General features: G+C 42.3%; 1 protein-coding gene across 2 annotated transcripts in view; it reads left to right on the forward strand.

Moving 5' to 3' along the window:
- Window positions 1-6,054: 6,054 nt before the first annotated feature.
- GKAP1 (G kinase anchoring protein 1) overlaps window positions 6,055-18,157 on the forward strand; it is a 62,901-nt gene continuing 50,798 nt past the window's right edge. Inside the window, exons 1-3 of one of the 2 annotated variants that reach the window (XM_070431437.1) lie at window positions 6,055-6,260; window positions 6,697-6,818; window positions 16,844-17,096. In XM_070431437.1, coding sequence (XP_070287538.1) covers window positions 16,887-17,096 — 210 coding nt within the window. In that variant the 5' untranslated portion in view covers window positions 6,055-6,260; window positions 6,697-6,818; window positions 16,844-16,886. The remainder of the gene's footprint in view (window positions 6,261-6,696; window positions 6,819-16,843; window positions 17,097-18,157) is intronic. The other variant, XM_070431436.1, reaches the window with a different exon arrangement.

The raw sequence follows: 18,157 nt of genomic DNA on the forward strand, positions 1-18,157 counted from the left end.
AAACATTGATCAGTTGCTTTCTGTAAGCACCCAGGGGATCGAACCTCCAACCTGGGTATGTGCCCTGACTGGGAATCAAACCCACCACCTTTTGGTCTATGGGATGATGCTCCAACCAACTAAGCCACACTGGCCAGGGCTCAGGAATTCTTTTTATTTTTTCTGTCAGAGCTCCTCTTTACCAGGCCCTATGTGTTTGCTTCTTAGTTTACACCCTTATTTTGGTGGAGTACCTCTCTCCTGTAGCTTCATTAGCATATGTGAGTTAAAACTTTTGAGAATTGTTTTCATTTTGACATCTTTTTCTGTTCTCTGCATTGGCTCTATTTCCTTGGTCTCTTCTCTTGTTTCTATTTTCTTCCTTCATGAAAGAAAGAGGATTTCTTCAACTATCTGGTGGTCCTTGACTATACACCCACATTTAAGAATGAGATAATAAATAGTTGATTAGAGCCTCTGTTGATATGGGCAGGGCTTCACTATAAAGATACAGGTGACAAGCCACATTCTCCATTATAAGACCCTCAAAGTCAATATTTGTAGGCCTTTTCTCTTGGACCAGCTACTTCTCCCCAAAGAGGAAGCTTAAGATCCCAGCATTCTAGCATCTGAATTTGGGAAGGAAGCTGGGGTTATGGCTTACAATTCAATATATACAACTTGATTAATTCAGCTTTTCTGTGGAGAGAGTCACCCCTGTCTTCAGCTCTGCCTGATGTCCAGGGGAATTCTGAGTCTGCCTCTCCAGAGAGGAACCCTCCCATCCTCTGCTGAGTTAAGGCAGCATGGAATGGAGTAGGGATTAGGGGGCATGAAGGATCTGACTTCTTTATAAAACTTTCATAACGAATTGTGGTTTGCAGCCCACTCTACGTCTGCTTTCAGAGGTGTGGCAGTTCCAGTTTCAGACCTTTCCAGGGTCTGTGATGTAAACAGGTTCACCTGGCTGGCTCTACCTCCTCCCAAAAGCTTAGATAGTCCCTTTCGTGATTTGGGTAAGTCAGTTATCACTCAACCATCTGCTTTCCATGTTCCTAAGTTTTGTCGACATCCTTCTTCAGCAGAAATCTCTCTTCTTATTTGCTTTGTCTTAATGGGTTTATACCTTTTTATTCCTTCACTGTCATTTTAGTGAGGGATCTGGAGTGGAAAAAAATGTGTGTTCAATGCACCATGTTTAACCAGAGGTCTCCTTACTTTTAGGTCCTAACATTATAGATGTAATGAAATTAACATATTTTTTAAGTAGGAAAAGTCCAAGTATACTTATAGGCAATTCCATAAGAATAAGTACAACAACAGAATAACTATAGCTAACTCTATTGAGTGCTTATATGTGCTAAGCAGTCTTTAAAAAATTTTTAAATATGTTTTTTCATTCATTTTTAGAGAGAGAGGAAGGGAGAGGGAGAGAGAAACATGGATCAGTTGCCTCCTGTATGAGCCTTAATCAGGGACTGAACCTGAAACCTGGGTATATGCCCTGACCAGGAACTGAACCGGTGACCTTACAGTACACAGGATAATCTTGAATCAACTATGTCACACTGGCCAGGGCGTATGTGCTAAGCAGTCTTTAAGTGCTTATATGTATGATAAAGATTACATTTTATCCGCACCATAACCCCATAGGATAGGTGCTTAGATTCAACCCCTTATAGTCTGACATCAGAGTCTCTCTATACAATATGATACATCATTTTCTAAACTACAGGTAATCTCATTATTTTTAATGTCAGGTTTCTAGTCAATCCCTGTTTATTAAGTTATATCTAAAGTTTTCATGTAGATTTTGAACATTTACCAGACATCATTTGATGTGGCAAAGCTAGCATCACTTTGACACATTTTTTGAAGGTAATCGTTGGAGGTAGAACAGAGTAGTCTATGACACATTTTAAAGCATAGTCACTTAAACTGGGAAGCCTGGCATGTGTTTGTTTTATAATACAGACATATGGGTACTTCCTCTTAAAGAAAGCAGTTACCATCTGCAATCTGAGAGGTCAAAGAGAAGCAATTAGAAACCCCACATTAGTACAATAAAACTTTAAAGTGCCTGTTTAAATGAAAACTCTTATCATCAAAGAGTGGAACATATAAGTTACTGATGGCCTTGAACGCCCTAATTCAGATCATTTAACCCCTCATTCTTTGAAGATTTTAGTACCAGACTCATTATCACTCCCTCCAAGGCTATTCACCACTCCAAGGCTACTCTAACTCCAGTGGATTATTCTTTGTGATACCCCTTCCTGCCTCTCAGTTCCTTGACTACCACTCTGCAGATGATTTGTGCCCCCTGCTAATTGCAGCTTCCTACTTTCACAATCATTTCCTACACCTTGACATTACTGATAACTACAGCCGCTCTTCTAATTATAATTTCAAGCCTCCGGCTCTCCAACCCATCTCTTATGTTTTCAGCTCATTCTCTAAATTTATATCTTGCTCACATAATAATCCAGAATGAGTGTTCCAGGTCAGAGGGCAGCTCTCCTTCATCCAGGCACCTTCTTTCTTGTGCTCTGTCAATCTGGGCAGTTTGTAGTCACCTGCATAATCCAGCTGGCAGAAAGGAAAAAAAAATGCATGGAGGAGGCACGCTGGCCTGGCAATGGCAGACATCATTTCTGTTCACATTTCACTAGCCACAACTTAAAGCTTGACCATACCTAACTGAAAGAGAGGCTGAAAACACACACACAAAAACAAACAAAAAAGACTGTGTGCCCAGGAAGAAGAGGAGAATAAATTGTGATGGACAATTAGCGATCTACCAAAATGATCTTGCTCTCTATTTTGCCGAGAAAATAGAAATAACTAGAAAAGAACTACTTTGTTCTGCTATCAAATCCACAAATCTACTTCAATATGTCCTATATAGGTGGGCATGGAGGGGGGAGGGGATTAGATTTCTAGGCTGTCCCTGATCACAAAGGGGCAGTTTCCAAGCTTTCAATTAGAACATGGTCCTAGTAACTACACACTTAATCACAAAATTGAAACATACCTTCCTTCCTTGCACTTTTCAATCTCTATAGAAGGAAACTCCTTCCTTCCCCTGCCTTTGTGAATGGCCAATTTACCTCGATTTGGAGATTTTGCATTATCTTAGTTCTCCTCCCTCTTTCTTTGCTGGCTTCTCTCATCTAGATTAGATCCCTCCTTTTAAAAAAACTTATTTGTTGTTGACACTGGCTTCTCTCATCTAGGTCAGAACTTCTCAAACTTTAATGTGATACAAACCACTTGGGGTTCTTGTTAAGATTCAGCAAGTCTGGGGTGGGGAAGGCTGAGATTTCTAACAAACTCCCTGGTGATGCCATTGCCTCTGGGCTATGTAACCAGGTTCTAAAGAGGATGTTCTCTAAGATTCTGCCCTTTGTTTTATTCTTTTTGTCACAGTGATATAACTGTAGGCTGATAACTTCCCTATTTTCTAATTCAATCCTCTTTCATATATATATACACACATTTTTTTTTTATTTCAGAGAGGAAGGAAGAGGGAAAGACAGATAGAAACATCGATGATGAGAGAGAATCACTGATTGGCTGCCTCCTGCATACCCTCTACTGGGGATCGAACCCACAACCCTGGCATGTGCCCTGATGGGGAATCAAACCTTGACCTCCTGGTTCATAGGTCCACGCTCAACCACTGAGCCATGCCGGCCAGGTGTCTCTTTCCCATATTTTAAAACCTTTATATTTAACTTCTTAGTGTCCAGACCTCTATCTGGCTGACTTTCAAACCTTTAAAATGGCCAAATCTAAATGAACAAAATAGATCCAGGGACATGGAAACATAGAACAGACTGCAGAACCTCAGAGGGAAGAAAAGGGGGGGGGGGGGCGAGGGGGCAGGATGAGTGGGTGGGAAGAGATCAAAGAACTTGTATGCACATATGCATAACCCTTGGACAAGACAATAAAGGTGGTGAAGGCCTGGGGCTGGTAGTGTGGGAGGGTAGGAGAGGGCAATGGGGGAAAAGAGGGGACATGTGTTAATACTTTCAACAATGAAGACTTAATTAAAAAAATAATATATAAAGCAATTTTTACTCCTATCTCTTTTCTATGATTATCTACAAAGTCAAAACCTCTTCACTATCTTGATTTTTCTCTTTCTTCTTCATATATGTTTTCATGCCATCCCCTCTTGCTGTAAATCCATTTAATTGCTAAATCTTGTAGATTCTGCTTCCATGTCATCTTTAAACTATGCTCTTACAAATTCCTCCTGAGCTGCTTTTAATTCAGACTCATCATTACTTTTCACCTGGCTTACTGCAGGTTCATCTGGCAGTTTTCCCACCTCTAATTTAAAAAAAAAAGTATGTATTTTTATTGATTTCAGAGAGGGAGAGGGAGAAGGAGAGAGAGAGAGAGAGAAACATCAATGATTAAAGAGAATCATTGATCAGTTGCTTCCTACACCCCCTACTGGAGATCTGAGCCTGAAACGCAGGCATAAGCCCTGACTGTGAGGTCCTGGTTCACAGGTCTACGCTCAACCACCGAGCCACACCGGGGGGGGGGGGGGGCCCTCCTCTAATCTATATAAAAGGCTAATGTGCAAAGTGTCCCCTCGGGAGTTTGACCAGGAGTTCCACGGCTCACCATGACGTGTGCTGACTACCAGGGGGCAGCGTGGAACGAAGGCAGGCCCCGGCTGGCAGCAGGAAGGCCCCAATGGGCCCTGATCGCGGGCGGGCCAGGCCTAGGAACCCTACCCGTGCATGAATTTCGTGCACTGGGCCTCTAGTTTTTGTATACATTCACGGATCAAAGAAAAGCTGAACTTTTCTTCCCCCAAACTTTTAAAGCACAAAGACTAAAAATACAGAATTCAATACAAATTCATCTACTTGCCACCTCAGGCCCCAGTCTCCTGGTCTCTGCCACTTCTCAACATGCCCTAGAGGCTTCCCGTTTGTTTTTTCCTGAACACTTTCCTAAGTTCTCCAGCTACCCCTTCTCGCCGTAGAACCCTCCTCATCTCCTTCCCCCTGGATCTCACAGGCCTTCTCCATGCTGCCTTTCTTCCCTGATACCCGGCAGGCAGTGAGCAGTTCCTTCATCTTCCGCAGTACTCTGTATTTTTCTCTCACGGTGTGTCTTTTATGGGTTTCATCTTTGTTTTATTCCTTACTCTCTGAAGGAAAGGATGGCATCTTCAACTGCCCCCGCTACCCCTGCAGCATCTTACCTATAGGGGCGTGTGTGTCTCCCATTAGTGACCTAGGGAGATAATGTGATGCAACGGTCAGCCCTCCGGAATTCTGAAGGCAGCACAGCTTCCAATTCCGGCTTTTCCATTGATTAGTTTGAGGCTTTGGGTGAGTCACGTCATTCGGCTTGTAAAATGAGGACATTGCTACCTGACAGAGCACCAAGGGAGAGAGCGTGGAAGCGCTTTGTTAACTCCACGGAGAAACCAGCCATGTCCGCTATTTTCCTCACGGGGACCCGACGCAGGCTCGCCATTCACAGCCGGGCGTGCGGGACCTTCCCCCTTCACTCCCTGAACAGCGAGACCCGAGCGGCGGGGAACCGGGCCCCCAGGTGCCGCGGCCCCTTCCCCCTCCCCGGGCCGCTGACCGCGCTCCGCGAGGCGGGTGCAGCCGCCCGCCTGCGGGGGAAACGGCCTGAGGTCTCGCTCCCTGGGGAGGCCGCCCTCCTCCCACCCGCCCCGGAGAGCCGGGCTCTGGCGGTCACCCCCTCAGACCGCGGCGGCGCCGCCTGCCGGAGCCGTTTGGACCCTGCCCGGCCCCCGTAGCGCCCCTTCTCCAGCAGGTGGTTCTGGTCCTCTCCCCCGACTCGGGGCGCTCGCGTCACCCGCGAACCCTCTACCCACGCGCCGGCGCCGCAACCAACCGAGAAAATAAACAAACCCCCGCGCGGCGGCCGGCGCCAGGCCCCGCCCCCCGCCCCGCCCCCGCCCCGCCCAGCGGCTCTCACGCCGCCCCCGCCGTCGGGACTTCCCTCCCGCTCTCGGCTCGCAGCCGCCTCTCCCCGCCCCTCACCGCAGCCTGCAGCCGCGCTCCCCGCCGCGGTCCGCCCGGCCCGGCGCCCCTGGGCCCGTTAGTGCCGGCGTCCGCTCGTGGGGCCGCCGCGCGCCCCCCGCCGGCGCGAGCCGCCCCCGCCCCCTGACCCTGCCCAGTCCCAACGCCCCGGGCGGCCGCCCTGAGAGCCGCGGGAGTCCGGCGGCGCCGAGGGAGGCAGAGGAGGGCCGAGCCGGCGACCAGGGAGGCCCGGTGAGTGCGCGGAGGGCGGGCCCGGGTCGCGGGGTCCCCTGCGGCGCCCGTGAGGTGGCGGTGGCGGCTCGGCCGCGCCACTCGGCGCGCCCCCGACTCGGCGCTGGGGACTCGGCCTGAGGTAACGGGCCCCGCCGGTCGGAGCCGCCGGGCAGAGGGCGCGGGAGGCCGCTCCTCGGGAAGGGCCGCGGCCCCGACGCGCGGCGCAGGTTCGGGGGCGGCGGAGAGAGACCACCCCCCCACCCCAGGCCCCGGGCCGGGCCGTGGCGGCGACGCCTCCCGAGGTCGCGCCGGGGCCGGGGGCCGCCGCGTCGCCGAGCCGCGAGTGACAGGTGCCGCCGCCCCTCCCCGCCGGGCATCGCGCTCCCTCCCCGGGATCCTGCCGCTCGGAAATTTCTAGAGCGACGACCTCAACTCGCCGTTTTCTGCCTTTCAGGTTTTGAAGCCGCTTCTTCGCTCGAGTTGGGTCTCGCCCAGCCTTGTCTCTGCCTACGTACTTTGTGCGGAGAAGTTTGGGAGCCCCGGCCCGCGGTGAATTTGGCTTCATTCATGAGCGAGGTACCTCGTGAGTTACTCTCGGGGAGAGCGCGCCGCCTCCTCGCCGCTCGCTGTGGGAGAGCGCAGGAGCGGGCTGTGGGGTTGTTACACATTTATTATTATTATTATTATTTCGCTGTTATTGTTTGGAACCAGCATTCCCTCAGAATTTTGTGAAATGGCTAGAATTTAGGGTGTTTAGTAGATATTGAACAGGAGCGACAAATGGGCCTATGAATTGCCTTCTCTTTCCAGCTTCTTTTAGATTTTTTAATTTTTTAGTTAGATTTTACAGTTGAGTAGGTGCTATGGCTTCCATGGGAAGCACTAATTTCTCTTGTACTGAAAAGCCAGTGAAAATTTTTTTCTGCCGGTCAGTATTGCCTGTTTATGTAGTAACTACGTTTGTGATTGTAACCTGAGTCGTCAGTTTAATAAGTTTGACTTGCAGCTCTAAGAATATTGGAGAAACTTTATGGTAAATTAAGGTATTAAACAATCTTTAAACTTTGGAAGTATAGGGTGTGTTTCCCCCCCCCCCCCCATAGGTTTATAATACCGTAGTCGGTATTAATCAAATCCTAATCAATGGAAGATATTCTTAATTGCCATAAATGGCTACAACAGACTTATTTATAAGATACCAAACAGTGGCTTCACTCGATAGACTAAAAGCAAGAACTTGCAAGTTGACCAAAAGAACACTGAGGCAAATGAAAATACATGTGCTTTATCGATGGGAGAATCCCTTAGGTCCTCAGTATCTGTTCGTACTTTTTAAAACATATTTTTAAAAAATATATTTTATTGATTTTTTACAGAGAGGAAGGGAGAGGGATAGAGAGTTAGAAACACCGATGAGAGAGAAACATCGATCAGCTGCCTCCTGCACACTCCCCACCGGGGATGTGACCGCAACCCAGGTACATGCCCCTGACCGGAATCGAACCCGGGACCCTTCAGTTCGCAGGCCGACGCTCTATCCACTGAGCCAAACCGGTCAGGGCTGCTTGTACTTTTTGCTTAGATTTTTCAGCCCACAGAAATTAGGTGCTGCGGATTGGAAAGGGGAGGCAACATTTATGAAGAAAATATAGAACTTAAGGCAAACCCATAACGTTTACATGGTTTGTTTGCATCAATTGTGTTGGGAGCAAAGTGTTGGTACACATTTGGCACTTGTTGGTTGTGAATCTTAATTTACAAGAAGCTAAATTATTGTTCAGTTGTGTTATTTGAGGAACAGAACATGAAATAATACAAATTTTAAATTTCACCAGGTGTTAAATCATTGATGCCCAATCCCATTTCATTTTGTGCTGTTTTGTAAAAATGTAAGTTATAGTTCAGTGAGGCCACACCAATCAGACTAACTGGTTGATAGTGTTCAGGGAAGATGATTGTCATTTATTTTATAAAAATGAATAAATATGATTATCCTTGACTGAGGGTTTTGCACATATGTCGGTTTTGAAGGGCCCTAATTGAGGTATGACCACAGCTCTTGTCCATCTTGTCCCTAGAGAGGTCATAGTGAGGGATGAGGTCATAGTGGCAGTGGTCTTCAGAACCTCAGCAGAGACCAGCTGGACCAACCATTTTGAGATCCTGCTGCTTGCAGTTTAGGCTATTCATTTTTTAGAAATAGTTTATTTTAAGCACCTCATATATCCTAATTCTTTTTAATCAACACTTTAAAACCAATTTTGTTTTCCTAAACAAATATGTGTCTTAAACAAAATTAGTTGTGGTGATAAGTTGGTAGATTGGCACTTAAATTGAAACAACTTTGAACTGCTAATAATCCTGAATTCACATTTGCATTGTGGAATTGGGGATTATCTATAGAGCATTTTGTGTTTTCTTTTCCTATCCATTCTACTTTAGAACACATCTTTCAATGCATGTGTAGCCTTGTATTGGGGGGATGTAAGTTTTGGGTCTTCTTTAAGAAGAAGGAAAAAGATAAAAAAATGTGAACAATAAAATGGCAATAAATACATACCTATCAACAATTGAATCTAAAAATCAAAATAAACAAACAAGGAATCTAATGAACAAAATAAACTGATGATAAATAGAACCAGAGGCATGGAAACATGGAACAGACTGATGAATCTTAGAGAGAAGAGAGGAGGTGGGGTGGGAGGAGATTAACCAAAGAATTTATATGTATATATACATTACCTATGGACACAGATCAAGTAGGTGGTGAAGGCCAGTGGGGGGGAGGACTAGGTAGAGAGGGGCAATAGGGGGAAAAGAGGGGGGATCTGTAATATTTGCAACAATACAGATTTGAAAAAAAAAGAAAACAAATCCAAATTTAATAAATTGATTTTTTGTGTGCTAGGTCCTGTGGTTTTTGTTAGGATGTTGAAATCAGGGTTGTAGGGGGCTAGGCACAACAATAAGCATAATCTTTAAAAAAATTTAGTATATTTTTATTTATATCAGAGAAGAAGGGAGAGGGAGAGAAAGATGGAAACATCAGTGATGAGAATCATTGATCTGCTGCCTCCTGCACACCCCACATTTGGGTATATAGAGCCTGCAACTTGGGCATGTGCCCTGACCAAGAACCAAACTATGACCTCCTGGTTCATAGGTCAATGCTCAGCCACTGAGCCATGCCAGCTGGCAAGCATAATTTTAATAAAAGTTAGCGTAAAATACAGAAATACTACAGAGGATGGGATGATTAATTTGAGGGGCCGGTCAAAGAAAATATAGAGATGCTAGCACCTGAGCAGATTTTGAACAATGAATACAAGTTTTAAGTGGAAGAGATGGAGAGCATTTTAGGCAAAAGGAATACCGTAAAGATACGAACAAGTAAAACTGAATATGTGACCAGGAAATTTTAGGTAGTTTTGCTGGAGCAAAATCTGAGGAAGGATAATTGTTATAAAAAGCCCTAACACATGCTATAATTACTAAGTTAAGTAATTGGTGTATTGAATATATATAAAATGGAGACTTCCCTATAATTTGATATTGCTGCTATGTCAAGTATAGTGGAATTAATAGTTTTTACTAATGCTAGTAATTAAGAAATTATTAAATATTTATATGTGATGAGCTACCTGCATATTTATAAACTTGTTTTTTGTGCATTTTGACCTGAACCATTTATTTTTTAATTTATCTTGTGAATTTTGTCTTCAACTGAATTAGCCTTTAAATTATTTTTATTTTATTCTTTAAAATATTTTTATTGATTTCAAAGAGGAAGGGAGAGGGGGAGAGAGAGACAGAGAGAGAGAGAAACATCATGCCCTAGTTGGTTTGGCTCAGTGGATAGAGCATTGGACTGCGGACTGAAGGGTCCCAGGTTTGATTCAGGTCAAGGGCACATGCCTGGGTGCAGGCTGGATCCCCAGTTAGGGGTGGGCAGGAGGCAGCCAATGATTCTCTCTCATTATTATTATTATCTTTTTTAATAAATTTTATTGACTTTTTACAGAGAGAAAGGAGAGGGATAGAGAGCTAGAAACATCCATGAGAGAGAAACATCGGTCAGCTGCCTCCTGCACACCTCCCACTGGGGATGTGCCCGCAACCAAGGAACATGCCCTTGACCGGAATTGAACCTGGGACCTTTCAGTCCGCAGGCCGACACTCTATCTACCAAGTCAAACCAGTTAGGGCTTTCTCTCATTATTGATGTTTCTATCTCTCTCTCCCTCTCCCTTCCTCTCTGAAATCAATAAAAATATATTAAAAAAAGAAAAGCAGTGATGAGAGAATCATTGATTGGTTGCCTTCTGCACGCCCCCTACTGGGGATCGAGCCTGCAATCAGGCATGTGCCCTTGACCGGAATCAAACCTGGGACCCTTCAGTCCGCAGTCCAATGCTCTATCCACTGAGCCAAACTAGCTAGGGCAGCCTTTAAATTATTTTTAAAAGGAGACTAAAAGGGAAGAGGGGAAACATAAGAAATAATAAGTAGATTTCTGGACTAAAATCTAATTTGTGTAGTATTTCAGTATTATGTAAATGTTTAATATATAGCACTAGCTACCACATCCAGAGACTGACCAATGTAGGTAGTTTAGGGGATCTCCACTATACTTCACTTTTTTCATTGTATACTTTAATTAAATCTATATCATTTAAATGTATATAAACGCAGAGATATTAAAAACTGTGTGAGAGAAAGGGAAAATAGTAGGGAAAGAGAAAGAGCTCTATTTGAATCTATTTATCCTATTGTCTCTTAAATAAGACCAGAGATGGAGGTCAAGAGTTTTAGGACACAAGATTGAAGGAATATTAACCCTAGCCATACCCTGAATTATATTTAAAAATCCTGATGTCATAGTCTGCCTATTTATTCCTTTTTCTCTTCAGTGGTTAAAAGAATGAATTCTTGGATTGATAATATATTTTTTGCAAATTTGGAAAAATTTGTTAATGAAGGTAATGTTCTCCAAAAACATGCAACATAATCAGTCTTTGACAGTTGCTGTCTGTCATTTGTCCTCTGCCTCACTAACATTAAGGACCAAAGGCATCTCATTGTCAGTTCTGACCTGCAGTTGCCCTTTCCAAGTTTGACACAGGGCAGAAAAATCAATATTGCATTGATTACATCAGTTTACTTTTTTGAATTTGGGTATAAACATTTTCCCTTTTCAAGATGAGATATTTTTCTTTTTAAAAAAATTTAAATTCTTTATTATTTAAAGTATAACCTGTGGGTTGCGACCCCTTTGGGGGTCGAACGACGCTTTCACAGGGGTCACCTAAGACCATCGGAAAACACATATGAAATTACATATTGTTTTTGTGATTAATCACTATGCTTTAATTATGTTCAATTTGTAACAATGAAAATACATCCTGCATATCAGATATTTACATTACGATTCATAGCAGTAGCAAAATTACAGTTATGAAGTAGCAACGAAAATAATTTTATGGTTGGGGGTCACCACAACATGAGGAACTGTATTAAAGGGTTGTGGCATTAGGAAGGTTGAGAACCACTGTTCTAGCACATGCCTTCACTTCCCTACTGTCTGTGTGAGATATTTTTCTTATAGAAGAAATATGGTCATTATAGAATACTTGGGGAAATAGTGAAAACTGTCAAAAGAAAAACAAGCATGAGTAGTCCCATGCATTTTCTTCGTTTTTGGTATGTAAATACATAATGCACATTTACAGATTAGGGATTATTTTTATGTTTTCATTCCCTTTTTAATTTAAAATTTAAATTTCTCCCTCTTTCACTTCTGAGGTACTGGTTAGTGTACCTTTTGACCTGGTATGTAGATTTCTCTAATGGCTATTGAGGTAGACAATGTGTTGGCTATATATCATGTGCAGCTTGTAGCACAGATGATTGAGTCCTTCCAGTTGACCCATCTCCTATTCTCTCAGCTGCTACATAGAGCTGTTCTTTAATATTTACTGTTATCTAAAGTATAGTGCAAGTGGCTGCCACTATTTTTTTTGTACTCCTACTGCTGACCAAACAAGTGATCATTATAGGTGAGCATTTCCCCCTTTTCATTTTACCCTTTCATAAACTAAGAGTATTTTATTAATTATTATTTTTTATTTTAAAAAATGTATCTCTATTGTTGAAAATATTATAGATGTTTTCTTTTTTTCTCTCGTTGACACCCCCCCCCCCACCTTCACCACACTATTGTTTGTGTCCATGGGTTATGCATATATGCATATAAATTCTTTGGTTAATCTCTTTTATTTTAATACGTGGATTGCTGAGGTAGTATAGCATAGGTAGCTGCTTCCTCAGGAAAATAATTATTTTGTCTTTTGAATATCATTCTTTTCTCAGTTTAACAGTATTCTAATGTTTTCTTTTCACTTTGTCTTTCTGTCTTTTATTATTATTTTTCATTCATTTTAACATTTATTGTTTGTCTACTGTATGCCTACTGTTTAAGACATGGACCCTACTGTGATTCTTGGGTTTTGAGTAGACTGATGTTTTCCTTCCGCAGTATATTAGGTATAATCATGAGGTCTTTGACCCTTTTCAGTGGCTCACTGCTCAACAATTACTTCTCAATGCCTAACAACTTTTTCCTTTCATTTCAAAAATTAAAGCCCTAGTTAGCTTTTAGAATGGTGTTGATTTAAATTTCGAAACATTTTTGCAGTGGAGTCAGACATGCTTAGCCAAATTTTTAAATAGTTTGTGCCAATTTTCCTTTGCCTCGTAGGACCTCAAGACATATTTCAATTAATTATAGTAAGAATACCAGTAGATGTTTATATTTGAGTGGTTCTGTACTGACTACTGTTCTGTTTTTGTATGTAAAGTCCATTAACATATTTAATCTTAACTCAGTGAGCTGGGCATTCTTGTTTGTTTCACAGATGAGAAAACACTGATCAAGTAAGTGGTTCAGGGGCTCACAGTAAGCAGCAGGTTGGGTTTGCTCAGGTATTCTTGCTTCAGGTCAGCATTCTTGTCTAGTGCTTTTCTGCTGTTTGACTTCTGCATTGCTAATGTAAAGGACCATAGGTATACCATTGTCCCCAAACTGGGAGATCTACAATGTCTACGTAGAACTGGGTGGAGAATAAATGTGTTGCATTTTTTTTTTACAGTATATGATTAGGATAGGTAAAACAAAGTATATTAGGAAAATACTAAATGTTGAATTTATTAAAAACTTCAGAATCATATCAGAGTTTTCAATGAGAAAATTGTACTTGCTTCCGTGAACATAAGTTTTTAAGTAAAATTTATCCATGAAATAAGAATATGCAATTCCTGATCTAGACTTTTAAAAAAATCCTCACCTGAGGATATGTTTCTTGATTTTAAAGAGAGGAAGGGAAAGAGAGAGAGAGAGAGAGAGAGAGAGAGAGAGAGAGAAACACCGATTGGTTGCCTCTCGTAAGGGCCCCTACCAGGGATTAAACCCACAACCTAGATATGTGCCCTGACTGAGAATCAAACCTGAAACCTTTTAAAAAAATATATATGAGTGTGTGTGTGTGTGTATTGATTTCAGAGAGGAAGGGAGAGGGAGGGAGATAGAAAACATCAGTGATGAGAGAGAATCATTGATTGGCTGCCTCCTGCACTCCCCCTCCCCCACTGGGGACGAAGCCTGGAACCAGAAGAATCGAATCGGGAACTCCTATTTCATAGGTCAGTGCTCAACCACTGAGCCACACTGGTCAGGCAAACTGCAACCTTTTTCGTGTACAGAATGATGCTCCAACCAACTGAGCCACCTGGCTGGGGCCCTGATCCAGACTTTTAATTGATGTTTTCTTCAGCTTGAGTTTCCATTGAAATTTTGTTTGGATGAGTAGGTAATAAAAACAAATCATTTTTGTTTTATAACCATTCAGTAGTTTATAACAGTTGAAATTATTTTTAAAGAACTTAAAATCTTTTCTTATCAAAATTTAATAATATAAAATTTCTTGTGATATTATGAAAGGAGTTCAAATCCAATTGGACTTGTGTTTAAAATAATGATGAAGTTCTAGTTTGCAGAAAGCATATACACTGTTTGAGCAGTCACTTTGCAGCTAGTTTTTATGCCATTAAAAAGGCATGTCACTGGCAAGATCTTCTATTTGCGAAAGTAGAGATTTCAGGCCATTGTTTGGAACCTTGCTCACTAAGAGTTTTGTGCTTCCCTACCCCTGACAGCAGTTGCTGCTTCCTATACTGCATACCTTGTGTTTGGGGCACCTAAAGAATACGAACTCTTCTAACAGTTCCAAAAACTGTCTCTACCATAGTGGGCAGCAGTGCATTCTGCAGCTGTCTGATGAAATAGATTTCAAGGGTCTTGCGCACTTCCCTTGTCACAGTTGAGAAATACCTACAGAGTAACATATGCATGAGTTGTCCTCTGGAGCATCAAATAGGGTTGCTTACATCTGGTGGTGACTGGCCCAGAGTCTCTTCACTCTCCAGGGTTTTCTTGGCTGCCCCAATGACAAAGGAAAACTTTATCTGAGGATACACTGGTAAGGAAGCTCTGCCCTATGCTACAGAAAGAAAATTTCTATGGGCTTAGGAGAGGTTTTTTGAACAGACATCTGTTAACATTTAACTAATGCAGAACAATCCAAATATGAAATTACAGTTTTGATACGAGTCTTAAATTAGGAAAGAAATTTATTTGTGCAAGATAACCAGTTATGGTAAGGCTATGTTACACTGCAAGAAGAACTTGAAAATCTCAGATATTTAAAGAAGTAAAGTTCCTTTCTTGCTTAAGCTAAATACAGGGTGGGGCAAAAGTAGGTTTACAGTTTTTATGGAAAATAGTACAATAATCCTATCTAATAAAAGACAAAAGGGTAATTGACCATACCTTTGCTACGCTTCCCATTGGCTAATCAGGGCGATATGCAAATTAACCGCCAAAAAATATGGCGGTTAATTTGCATACGTAGGCTCCAAGCGGTGGAGTGAAGCCAAATGTACCCGAAGCCTGCCGAGCAGCAAGGCCTCACGGCCCCGGGATCAGCGGAGCAGCGAAGCCTGACGGCTGGGTGGGGGCTCTGACCGGAGCCCAGCCAGAGCGAAGGCCTGGGTCCCGGGTGCCAGAGGAAAACTGGTGCCAGCAGCCAAGGGAAGGGAAGGCCTATTGCATGAATCTCTTTGTGCAACAGGCCTCTAGTTAATAATAATATAAGAATAAACTGTGTTTCACATACAACTGTAAACCTACTTTTGCTCTACCCTGTATCCATCACAGATTAGTAAGAAGACTCTGTTCATTGTGGTTTCAGACTCCATCAGATCTGACTGATGAATACTCTGTCTCAACATGTGCTTCCACAATCATAGAAGCAGAGAAAAGCTAACATGGTGAACCATGTTCTGAAGAAAAATGATTTTAAAGCTTTTTAAAGCTTATGTTTCACTGGCCAAAGTCAGTCACATGGTCATGCCTACATTCAGCAGGAGAATCCTATATATCCTATATAATAAAAGCCTAATACACAAATTGTCCCCTCGCACAGTCCTTCCACTGGGATACTGGGAGTTTGACTGCTCGCTATGACGTGTGCTGACCACCAGGGGGCAGCGCGGAACATGGGGGGGTGTAGGCGACGTGGTTTCTGGCAGCAGGTGGCAGTGGAGGTGCTGCCAGCCTGATGGGCCCCCTCAAGAGTGGGACTTCGGCAGGATGGTGGAGCACGTGAGGGGGCGGCGCCAGGCCAAGGTGGGGGTGCCAGGTGGGGCTGCCAGGCTGGAGGTGCAAGCTGGGGCTGTGAGGCTGGTAGGATGCACTGAGGCTATTTATGAACTAAAAGATAATGTGGAGGGTGATTTTGAAAAGTTTTCTTTGCAGGAATTTAAGTTCTCTATTTTGCTCTCAGTTTTTGACTTAGGACTAGTCGCTAGGATCAAACTTAAGGCAGCATTTTGTATATAAGATTGTTCTTTTTCTACTTTTTTTTTGTTTTGGAAGTTGGGGATAAACATATACTTTTCTGTTTTAAACTATTGATGTAGGATGTTTTCCATAAATACGTATTTATATAATTATTATTTTTAAATATGTTTTTATTGATTTTAGAGGGAGAGGGAGGGAGTGAGATAGAAACATCAATGATGAGAGGTAATCATCAATTGGCTGCCTCCTGCACAACGCCTGCTAGGGATAAAGCCTAAAACCTGGGCATGTGCCCTGACTGGAAATCAAACCCCGACCACCTGGTTCATAGGTGACACTGAGCCACACCAGCCAGGCTATGTATATATTTTAGCAGTGTATTTAAAAGAAAAGAAAACCATGGATTTTTGAAAACTATATATGGAAAAATGAATACATTATATTGATGGTAGTCTTGCATTAGTCTGAAATCTCATATCATTATTCCATTTTCTATTATACAATTTTATGTTATTTTTAAGTTAAAAAGTATGCTATTGCTCATAGGACTGTTGGTATGAATCCAAATATTACTAAGTCCCGTGTCTGGAGAAATATACATATATATATATATATAAAATAATTTGTTATTACTGTAGAATCTTTAATAAATTTTACTCACCTGTCTTCTTTTCTCCCTCCACAGGAATTATTCTTGACAGAAGTATTTTTAAAGAAAAATATTTACAATGGCCTCAGCAGTTCTTAGTTCTGTTCCCACTACTGCTTCTCGTTTTGCCCTGTTGCAAGTGGATAGTGGTAGTGGCTCTGATTCTGAGCCTGGAAAAGGCAAAGGTAGGACTCCGGGAAAGTCTCAAACAAGCAAATCAACTGCAAATGAGAAAAAGAGAGAGAAAAGAAGAAAAAAGAAGGAACAGCAACAGACTGAAGCAAATGAGGTAACGATTATAATGATCTGTGTTTGTTTTCTTAATAGACTAAGCAAGCATCATGAGGACAGGTACCATCTTGTTTACCCATGTGTCCATAGTACTTGGTTCATAGGTACTTGATAAATATGACTTGATGAATGGATGTAAATTTATGCATAAAGTCAATGTAATGAACATTTAAAAAAAAATTTATTTAGTTTTTTCCTATCACCACTTATCCCCCCATACCCTCTTCCACCTCCTCCCATGCAATCACCACTATTGTCTGTGTTCATGAGTTCGAGTTCTTTCTCTTTTTTTTTTTCTTCTTTGCTTAGTCTCTTCACTTCCCTGCCTTCCCTCATCCCCCAGAGCTTGTTAGTTCAATTTAATGTAAAGTTTTTAAATGCCTTTATTTTTTTTATGAATATGGAAGCTTCAGTACTCATTCCAAAAGGTAACAAAGTCTTAAAAGGAAACAAAGGCCATTTGTAAATATAGCTAGAGATATAACCAACAGGTATATAAATACACATATATCTATATTCATGTTTTACTTAAATAAAAATGGGATTATATAATAGGTTTTTATACTGTTTTTTTCCTAATTAGCCTTGAGCAGTTTTCAATATGAGTAAATACAGTTCTGCATTATTTTAAATGACTCCACATTATTTAATTATATGACTATATCATACTTTATTTAATTATATTCTTGAGATAAACATTTGGATTGGTTCCCCCCTTTTTTTTTTTTTTACTATTATAGACAACTAGAGGCACGGTGCACGAAATTCTTCGGGGGGGGGGGGGGAGGGCTCAGTCCGGACTGCACCCTCTCCAATCCTGGACCCCTCGGGGAATGTCCGACTGCCGGTTTGTGCCCGCACTTTTAACAGATGACAGCTCCATTGTTGTTTCTTTCTTTTCATGCTTAAACCCATTGGAATTAGTAGGTATTCAAAGTGTGTATACATTTTGGGGGGACACCCTGTATATCTCTAGTCAGCGGTGAAAGGAACCAACGGTGGATTTGGAACCCCCAGATAGGGAACCTCACTCACTCCCCGCATGTCTCCCTCAGTGGC

Source organism: Myotis yumanensis, unplaced genomic scaffold (genome assembly GCF_028538775.1).
Source record: "Myotis yumanensis isolate MYYU_CA2020_CCGP unplaced genomic scaffold, mMyoYum1.0.hap1 SCAF_12, whole genome shotgun sequence".
Taxonomy (NCBI): Eukaryota; Metazoa; Chordata; class Mammalia; order Chiroptera; family Vespertilionidae; genus Myotis; species Myotis yumanensis.